General features: G+C 35.1%; 1 protein-coding gene across 1 annotated transcript in view; it reads right to left on the bottom strand.

Annotated features, from left to right (window-relative positions):
- Positions 1-10,480, bottom strand: part of Nptn (neuroplastin) — a gene marked incomplete at its 5' end in the record, with an annotated part of 67,159 nt that extends 56,679 nt beyond the window's left edge. Inside the window, one exon of the mRNA XM_048793207.1 lies at positions 10,444-10,480. Within this exon, the coding sequence (XP_048649164.1) occupies positions 10,444-10,480 (37 nt within the window). The remainder of the gene's footprint in view (positions 1-10,443) is intronic.
- Between the last annotated feature and the right edge of the window lies 1 nt (position 10,481).

Raw genomic sequence — 10,481 nt, 5'->3', positions numbered from 1 at the left:
TTAGTGTAGAGGGAGGGAAGAAATTAGCTGGGCACAGTGGTGCGCGCCTGTAATCCCAGGGGTTTGGAAGGCTGCGGCAGGAGGATCATGAGTTCAAAGGCAGCCTCAGCAACTTATTGAGGCCCTAAGCAACTCAGAGAGACCCTGTCTCTAAATAAAACATAAAAAAGGGCTGGGAATGTAACTCAGTGATTAAGTGCCCCTGATTTCAATCCCTAGTACCAAAAAAAAAGAATAGAAATTACTTCCTTGGTTTGCAAAGCTAACATCCACTTTCCTTTGACTGTCTAAATCAAGTGACTATGATTCAGCAACTCAAAATTATTCTGAACTCACTAGGAAGAAAAGGGTATTGTCAGTTATTTATTCATTCATACCATTTTCTTCTTCAAAGCCAAGAATATGGTATATTCCAAGCCTCTGGTCAAATATATGAAAAAGGACAAGCCTTTAGCTAATAGCCCAGAAACATTCTTATAATCAATGATCAGGCAATAATACCCTAAGTTTTAAAGTATTTTCCATAAGAGGGAAATTGCTCAAAAATAGCCTAAAGCCCTTTGCTCATCTGCTTTCTGAAAAGTTTTAATTTTCAGAGGATAAATTTAAAAATTACTCTGTCAAATATAAGGCAGATGAACTAAAGAAAACATATAGAACTGTGATGCAACCAAAATAAAACATCACTATCCTAAAAACTATATCCTCTCATACAAAATGTTCATTGTAACATAATTTTGCCCATATTAAATCTACTTCAAGGGCTGGATTTGTGGCTCAGCAGTGGAGCGCATGCCTAGCACATGTGAGGCGCTGGGTTCAATCTTCAGCACCACATAATAAATAAATAAAGAAAGAAAGAAAGAAAGAAAGAAAGAAAGAAAGAAAGAAAGAAAGAAAGAAAGAAAGAAAGAAAGAAAGGTTAAAAAATCTACTTCCAAAAGATCTTTTAATACACAAAAGCTCAACAAGTTACAAGCTTCTATGTCTTTTAAGTTGAAATGGAAGGTCAAAATAGCATAAATAAATGATTACCAGATTTAACAATAAAAATTTATCTGAAATGTAACTGGGCATGCACATTTTACCTGGCAACTGGAAATCTTCTACTCTTCCAACTAAAGTGAGCTCCCATCCTTTGGGAGGTCATAAAACACTAGCTCCCACTCCTAAAAGACAGGCTGGGGCTTTATCACAACAGAATTTTGACTAATAAAGTGTTAGGAGTTAGGATGAAAGTGCTGTTTTCCAGGTGGTGAGGCTTTCTTAATCGTTCATATTTGCCACAGAAAAAAGGAAGGTCTAATTTCTAACAGCCAAATGTTAAACTTTTACTGGTTCTGACCAAAGTCTAGTAAGCTGGTTATTCTACTCGGTATTAAACAGATTGGAAGAATTTCATAATTTAGGTTTATGATAACAAAAAGAAATTGTTTATGAAGGTTATAGTAAACAGGATCCTGTTTAAAATATTACAAGCAGTTTCTAAAAGCTACTTTAAACGATTTCAAAGTTAAACTATCATTTTTCTTGAATTCATAATCAGAACTTTAGCATCAGAAACATACTAATTTCTGACCCTTTAAAAATTGTCTGGAAAATTCATTACATTCCACATTAATTTCCATATTTTTCCCCTCTCCTGAGCTACTAAACAGTTACTAGGTAGAGCAGAAAAAGCTCCTCCCTTTGTTTTATGAGGTCCCTATCACCAGTCCTTTGCCCTACTTACAATGATTCTGACAATGAGTGAGCACAAACAACTGCTAGTTTCATTAAAATCATCTTTTTAATATTAAACCTATCCTTTTCTTCCACATGCTTTAGGCCTTTGCTCTTTGATACAGCCCATCCATCTTTGGAGACTGCCTAATTCCCTTACTTCATTTACACTGCTACCTTGAAGGTATTAATAGATAATCACATCCCCCTTATGCTCCCTTTTCCTATGTTTAGCTCCTTCAAGCTTTTCTCCTAAATCTTAAGCTTCCATCAGAATAGAACTATCTATCTTTTCCTAAACATGGTTAGAAAGTATTCTTTTTTTTGTTTTTTTTAGAAAGTATTCTTAATTATTTGGAGTTCAATCTTAATAAGAAAACTATAACACTATTAGTAGTACCTTAATTTTAACATGATCACTGTTATTTGTCTAAGAGTAGTTCAATGACAGTTCACTGCAAGCTATTTAAAACCTCTTTATGCTTGCTTTTTTCCAGGTAGCAGCTTCCTGGTTTGCATTAAGACCACTTACTTCATATCCCTTGGTGAAAGACTTGAAATTCAGCATTAATGATTTCAGTGCTGGAACTGTGTTGCTTTGTTTTTTGTTTTTTTCCTTCAGCTGCTCCATAATGGTCCACAAATCTACTAAACTTGTATAATTAAAAAAAAAAAAAAACCAGCTGTGTGGGGGGGTACATGCCTTTAATTCAACTATTATGGAGGCTGAGGCAGGAGGATCACAACCTTGAAGCCAACTGGAACAATTTAGGCCCTATCTGAATAAAATTTTAAAAAGGGACTGTAGCTCAGTGGTAGAGCACTTGCCTAGCATGTGCAAGGCCCTAGATTAAATCCTTGGTACCACATACACATAAAAACAATAAAAAAAAAAAAACTAAGCTAAATTTAACAAATTCCTTCATCTATGGATTGAGAAGTATTTCAGATAGTAGCAAACAAAGAAGAAGAACATCTGTTGCCCTTTTCTCCCTACCAGAAGCAATATTTAAAATCAAGAAAATAATCTTGCTACTCTAGGACCTTAAACCCAAAAGGCAGATGATTCTTTTGTCATGATCTTGCTTCCCTTCTCCCTCCCTTCCCTTGGCCAATATTCAAGTCAATCTGTACTCACCAGAAATGCACCTGAAACAGCATTACAGTGAGCATTCAGATAGGAATAAACAGTAATACTCTCATTCCTGTACTCAACCAATAACTCAAAGGCAGGGGCTAGATAATAAGCAGCACAAATTCTAATTTAAAAGAAAGGATAATTAAACATACTGGAAGAAAAGTTACATTTTGATTATGATATTAAAATTTCTGTGGTTTCACTCCCCCCTTCTGGTTAAAAATAGGGGGCGGGGGAGAGTACTTATATAAAATAATGTCTAATGTGTGATCTTTACAATGTACTTTCTTTACTAACAAGGACTAGTAACATCATATGCTGATATTATTGATAAACATTTTGTGAAAATCCTGTTTATAAAAAACATCAGATTATTCCTAGACTAATAAAGTATATGAAAAATAAAACAAAATTCAAAAACTACCCCTTTAGTGAAAATGCTGGTTTTTAAACTAAATCTCACAGCCCACTAATGAGCTGTGAAATCAATTTAGGTGGTCACTATGGTTATCTTAAATACATCCATATAGAACAGGGATAGGCATTGATTTACTAAATGTTTTATATACTATGTATGTAACAATGTTATGTTCTTACTTTAGTCACAAACTTTTTGTATCTGGGTCAGAGACCAAAAAAAGAAAAAAGAAAAAGCTTTAAAGCTTTTTTTCTAAAGCGCTCTTGTATTTTTGAAGTTATTTCAACATGATTACTTGTGAATATTCCATTTTACTAACAAACTAAGCCCTGCCAACTGTATTTTAGATTCTGGAAAATTCCAGTTTGAAATGAAAAAAATTACAGTTATCTTTTAATTAATAAGCAGTAAGGATGTAAGGGATAACTATTGAAGCCAGATTACAGTGTATAGGGGTTTACTACATCATTTGCTCTATTTTTGCATGTTTGAAATTCTAACAAAAATACAAAAGAAAAGAACAGTAAAGAAATGGATCTAACAGATAATAATTACAACAAATAAATTTATAAATTGGGACCATTAAACATGCTGTTTTGGGCTGGGGTTGTAGATCAGTAGTGAAGCGCTTGCCTTGCACACATGAGACGCTGGGTTCAGTCCTCAGTACCAGATAAAAATAAATAAAATAAAGGTGTTGTATCCATCTACAACTAAAAGAATGTTTAAAAACTAAACATGTTGTTTCTAAGGAATATCAACCTAGGAACTTCAATGGATTTAATTGGATTGCCTTCTTCAACTACAACAGACTGGTTTAGAGGTCTTAAATACAAAAGGAATTAGATGAAAATAAGTCACATGTAACTAAAAAAAAAAACTAAGAGGACAAAATAACATAAATAACAATAGTTCAGTGTTATTTCATTATCTTATTAGTCAACCTTCAACTAATAGGAAGGAATACAAAATACCTACCTACCTGATAGGATTTTTCAATTCTTAATTGTTTTAATTCATGCTGGCAATTTTCCCAGCAAGTTTAATATGAGATCTCTGTTTAACAGAAACCATTCTGCCTTCCTTGAACAAGAACTCCAAGTGTTGTCTGAAGTAGATTTTAAGGCAGTCAGATTTCAAAAAAGTACATGCCTTAAAATCAATTTCATTATTTCTAAAAGTAAATTCTAAAAAACGTTTTAAAACAGTATTATCTCTCTGGGTTCTTTTCCAGTTGGAGAAAGTGCCTAAGCACTGTGCAATTTGTAAAACTAGAAGTGAATTTTAGACATCATCTAATCCAATGATAGCTAATACTACCATCAGGAAAAAAATGAAGAACCAATGGCATAATTTGTATATGCAAACACACTCTTACCTATTCATTTTTATGTATCTTACTAAACCTGTAACATTGTGCCTTGTTAGTATTCCATCAGAAAAGGCACTGATGTTTTGTCATTATTTTATATTTAACCACATTAAGAATTTGAGTATCACTTGGATATGATTAAAACCATTGGTATGGGCTGGGGAGGTATTCAGTGGTAGAGCATGTGCGAACCCTGCGTTTCCTCCCCAGCACCACAAAAAAAACAAAACAAAATACTGGTATAATTTGGGACTTAATGTTTTCTCAAAATAGAACCTTACACAACATATAGAACATTGACAATCTGAGAATGATTTCACATTATCATTTACATTTCACTGTCTAGTCAATTTGAAGTAATACCCAAGTTCTATCAATGATAAAACAAAGGGAAGCAAAGCATATCCAAATTGATATACTTCTCAAAAACACCATAAAGCAGGGTATAAAGCTCTAGTAATTAACATTATTTGGTAAGAAGACCAGTCTTAAAACATTCCATAATTGTTTCCAAAACAGCAGAAGAATACCATTTAGCACTTTTTAATATGAGAAACATAACACAGTATGTTTCCATCAAGCTGATCACATCTGTTTTAAAGAACAGATAAGACTTGAGGTTTTGGTTGTTGTTCCTGTTGAAAAAAAAAAGGAAACAAAACAAAAAGCCAGCATGTTTCTGGGGAACATTAAATATGTCTCCCGCCAACTCAACTGTGTGCAAATTACAGTGGATACTTAGGAAGTTCTTTATTTAGTAAACCTTATTGCCATTCAGATAGACTAATTTAAAAGGTTCTAAGTGATCAGGTCAAATAACCTCAAATTAATTAGGTTTAATTGATAAGCATTTGTCTTTATACACACAAAAAAACAAACAAAAAAGTTAGGCCTACTTTCAATGTTAGATAAAACACTAAGTTGAAATTAGGTACAAATTTTGACTCCTGCTCCTAAGCTGAATGAATTCTAGAAAAACAGATACATTTTACTTGTGTACTCACTCTTTTATAAATTTAGTAATCAATATCACTGAGATAAAGTTTTTTATATGGTATCACTTTTACATTCAGTGAGTTTCTTTATGTATATAAGCCTATAAAATAGTTTGTATTCAATTAATTTTATTGGAGAGGTTTTCCTCTTTTCCCAAAGCTAATTCTTAGCATCTAAAAGTATTAATTGAAGAAAAATCCACCAAAACTTCACAAACAAGTTTAAAAATGCATTATCTAAGTTTCTTAAATTAAACTCCATATTATCAGTGTCACTTTTTAATTATATAAAATGCTTTGTTTATGAGGCATACTAAAAACCAAGCCAGTTAGGTGAGGTAATTCTGCACCATTGTTCTAATTTCACTGTGTCAATTTACTTTAAAGTCCTCTGTTCTAGACTTATTCTGACAGCTTTTATCTTTCCAGATGCTCCTTAAATGAAGATTCATCCCCCAATCTTATATCCTGCTTTTTCCTGGTATTACTGAAGTCTTTCTTCTGTCTTTTCCTTTCTCCTACAACTTCATTCTCTATGCCTGATCCTGTCTAGATTGGGCTCACTGTAACAATAAACTAAATAAAATGCATCAGAAATTTGTTCACAAATCTCACTTTTTCCAAAACAGCATAATTTTATTCAAACTTTTATTGAACATCTCCTATATGATTCAACAAACCTTGGTTGTTTCTCTCCACATTTCACTTTATAGATGCTAACACCTTATCACCCCCCCATATTGTCTGATATTTAAAAACAAAACAAACAAAAAAACCTTTACACTGATGGAGCAAAGTTTCAAATTTCACATATAAAACACCTTACTTTCAAAAAGTTACTGCAAATTAATTAAATAAAAAAACAAGGTCCAAACAGAGCACATTTTTAGACACATGTGGTTATCTCTGAAGGCCTAATTAAGTACTTTTTATTTAAAAATAAAGATATTATATAATATAATGTGCTAACAAAAACATTTTTAAAAAGGCAGTACAATAACATGTTGCCTTTTATTAGTGTTTAAAGGTATATTCCACAAGAGAATATGTTTTACATCAGAAGGGTATAGATAAGAAAAAGAAAAGGCTTTTCTTAAAAAAGTCTACTTTTTCATGAGGATCTGAATAACTAGTACAAAATCAGACCTCTAATGAACTTCAATCTTAATCTGTGTCAAATAAATTCACTCTGGAGCACGATTATATTTTAAGTGGGTTATTTTTCCCCTTATATTGTTTTTAAAAACCTTGGTATATTCACAGATTTAAGTTCTACATTCCCCCCCCCCTCCCCTCTCCAATTTGGCCACAGCCACCTTATAAAACAAACCCATAAAAAGATCCTGAATGTAGAAACATGGCCTTTCCTCCCAGACTCCTGATCAATTTCTCATGCCTGGGTGCTCCACTGATATCAATTGTGATATTTTTAGTCAATTGCTTGAGAGACTGAAAGCAATATGATCTCCTGAGGAAAGTCTTTAGTTCATGGCAAACTTCTGGTCAAATCTTATTTGGATTAATTATATTAAAATCTGCTATATGTTTAGCATGTCATTTGTCTTAAAACAAAAAGCCAGCAGGTTTCTAGGGAACATTAAATATGTCTCCCACCAACTCAACCATGTGCAAATTAAAGTGGATACTTTAAAAAAATAATAATTTTATATATATATATATATATATATATATATATATATATATATATATGTATGTTGTATATATAGCAAAAGCACAAATCTCTGTTTGGGGTCTTCAAAGACCCATTTACTTTTATTCAAGATGACAGAAGCACTAACAAGTGTTCAGAATATACATACACATGAAGAAAAATAAAGAATAATGTTATTTTTTAAAGTAATAATAATAATAGTTAACATTTAGTGATCCAATATGTCAGGCATTGAAACTAAGTCTCCATTATCTCATTTAATCTTCACATTCTCCCAAGGAGATTGTAATCCCCATTTCAGAAATGAAACTGAGGCCTGCCTTATTCAAGGTCACTCAGCTACAAAAAGTAGAACTCAAACCCAGTTCTATGGGAGTCCAAAGCCTGTGCTCTTGATCACATTATACAGGCTGGTTTATACTCACTCAATTTTAAGTAAAGCTTTCAAATGTCTTATGTTTCTTCCTTAAAATGAACCACATCTTTGAGGATACATACAAAAATCAATAAATAAGGATTTTACTTGAAACTGTTTTTTCAAGTCTACATGTTTGGATAGGAAACAAAATCCATCTGAATGAAAGCCCTGAATCCATATGGTAATGGGTCACATACTCATTTTGGAGCTGAAGAGATCTTGGGGGTCATCTAATCCAAACTCTTGATTTTAAGAATAGTGAAAACAGGGGACTTTTGAAAAACATTTATTCTCAACATAAACTACCAGATTCTCAATCCAGAAATACTTTTTTTGAAACATCCTTTTCATAAATAATCTAACATTTTCACATCATACAGAATATAATATCCCTTTCTGAAACACTGTAAGAAAAAAACAACTTAATGACATGAAGTCAGACCACTGCAGGACTATCTTACTAATTTTAAGTTGTATATTATCATAAGGTATGTTATACAATGCTATAAAATGGCATCCTTATCTTTATAAACTCAAATTCAAAAAACAGGTATTTCTTCCTTGAATTCAATTTGTACATTCATTTGGGTCAACTACTCGATGATCTTCATTTTTCTGTCATGTCATGTGATTGAATTCAAGCTCATTTCAAGAGAAAGGCTGTACTATACTGTATTTAGAACACACATCACTGACAGCAGCCAGATGTCTTTGAAGACCCATCCAAAAACCTTGCTTTAGTTGCTAAGAAACTACAATTTCACCATAAATCATCAAAAAGAGCTATGCCAGCTGAGATTAAACACATAAGATGGAGAATCTCACCTACTGTACAAACAAACCAAGCTATTTCCATAAATTGAATAGCCAAAATCAAAATCAGGTTTAACTCCCACTCTAAGCATAGACAAAAACCTGATAAGACAAATCAGATTAACTCTACTGTGTCTTCCACAGTGGCTTCACACTTGGAGGAAAACAGGAAAAAACACCCATTGTACTTAGCATATTCAAACACAAGAGAAAGAAAAATGTCTTTCCTAACTCCCTCTGCCCCCCACAGTGATTATCCAAAACCATAAAGCCTATATAAAATTTGAAAAATACAATTTGGTACAATACTTTTATTTAACCAATGATGTTTTTTCAATCCTGTGATATATTTTCGTTTTAATATTCAACATGTAAGCCTGGTTTCTCTGATTTTTTTTTAAACTGAAGTCATTTAAATTTGAGTCCTTTTTACAAGAGTAATTTGAATTGCTCTATCAAAACAATAAACACTGAGATCAGTAAAAAAATAATAATAATTTATATTTCATTCTCCAGCACTGATTTTTTTCATATAAAAAACTTTAAACCTCTAAATATCTGTTTCCACAACAGCAGAAACAGACTCACACTCCTAGTCTTGCTTGTGAAAGATCAATTCAGCAGTTGAACTGGTAACACATGCCTTCAACCGGAATCTATTTTGCCTAGACGCCCCCATGCCTATGATTCCCAACCATTTCTCCATCTTCTCTAAAGAACACCAGTTCAAAACCAAGTTCTCTTATTTCCACTGTACCCTGCATTACCCAGAGGCTACTTTTATATTCCTCGCAAATAACATCTTTTCAGATATTGAAACTCTTAGGTCCTGAAACTTTTAGATCTGAAAAGCCTACTTCCTCCACATCCCTCTGGGCAGCAACTACCCTTCATCCCACCACCGCACAGTCGCAGCTGTGTCCCTGCCTTTCCAAAGGCCCATCCAATACCAGTCGCCTGCCACAACTCATTGAATGCCCTCCCTTCCTTAACATATCCTCCTGCATTTTATTCCCTTCCATGATTTCTAGTTTCCTCATACCCTCGTCTCTATACCCAGACACCCTTACTTTTCTAATATTTCCCCTACCTCAGTTTCACCTCTTTCTCCCCATCCTCCCGTTCATTTTCATCTCCTTATTTAGAAACTCCTTTTTGCACTCCCAACCACTAAACTAGAATGCCCCGCACTCCACCCTCTTTAGCAAACCCAACCCTCTTCCCTCCGCTCCTTTGGAGACACACTGCTGCTTCTCGTACAAGGTCCCCTACTGCAGTCAACCCACTCCTTTATCTTCCCCCCACCCCCACATCCAAGGTTCTCCGATTCTACACCCCCTCCTTAGGGTTCTAGTACTCAATTCACTCAATATTCTTCATGACCTTCCTCATTTTCCCCTTATTTTTAAAAATGTCACCAATTTTACGGGGCCCAAACAGAATTCTAGTCGATCCCAGTGCCCGGGAATCCCGTTCTCTCGGGGAGCCGACCGACACCATCCCTCCACCTCCAAGAACACAAACGCCTGTCTCCTGTCACCGTCTTTAAGAAATGCGCCCCCTCCTCATCCGCCCCCGCTACTCCACCTCCTCATGTTGGCTTCCTCGGTGTCCCCTCGCCGACCCGGAGGGACAAGCGAGGTGGAGCCCCAAAGTCGCCAACACGTAGGGCTCACATCGGACGCCCCCACCTCTCCAACAGGCGGTCTCCGGAAGACCTTACACCCGCACCTCTTCAAACCCCTGACCACCATCTTCTCCTCAGACCCGCAGCCCCTCAGACTCCCGCCCGGCCCCCTTCCCCTGGCTCCGGCACCCCTTCAGGCCCGGGCCAACTCCTTCGATAGCAGACATCCCACAGCCCCCGCCCGGCCCGCCCCCGGCGCCCTGCTTACCGTTCTGAGCGGCGACCGGCCCTGGGAGCAGGGAGCCA

The sequence above is a fragment of the Marmota marmota genome, unplaced genomic scaffold (genome assembly GCF_001458135.2).
Source record: "Marmota marmota marmota unplaced genomic scaffold, marMar, whole genome shotgun sequence".
NCBI lineage: Eukaryota > Metazoa > Chordata > Mammalia > Rodentia > Sciuridae > Marmota > Marmota marmota.
Note: the sequence above shows the minus strand (reverse complement) of the source record. Positions and strands in the feature narration are given on the sequence as shown.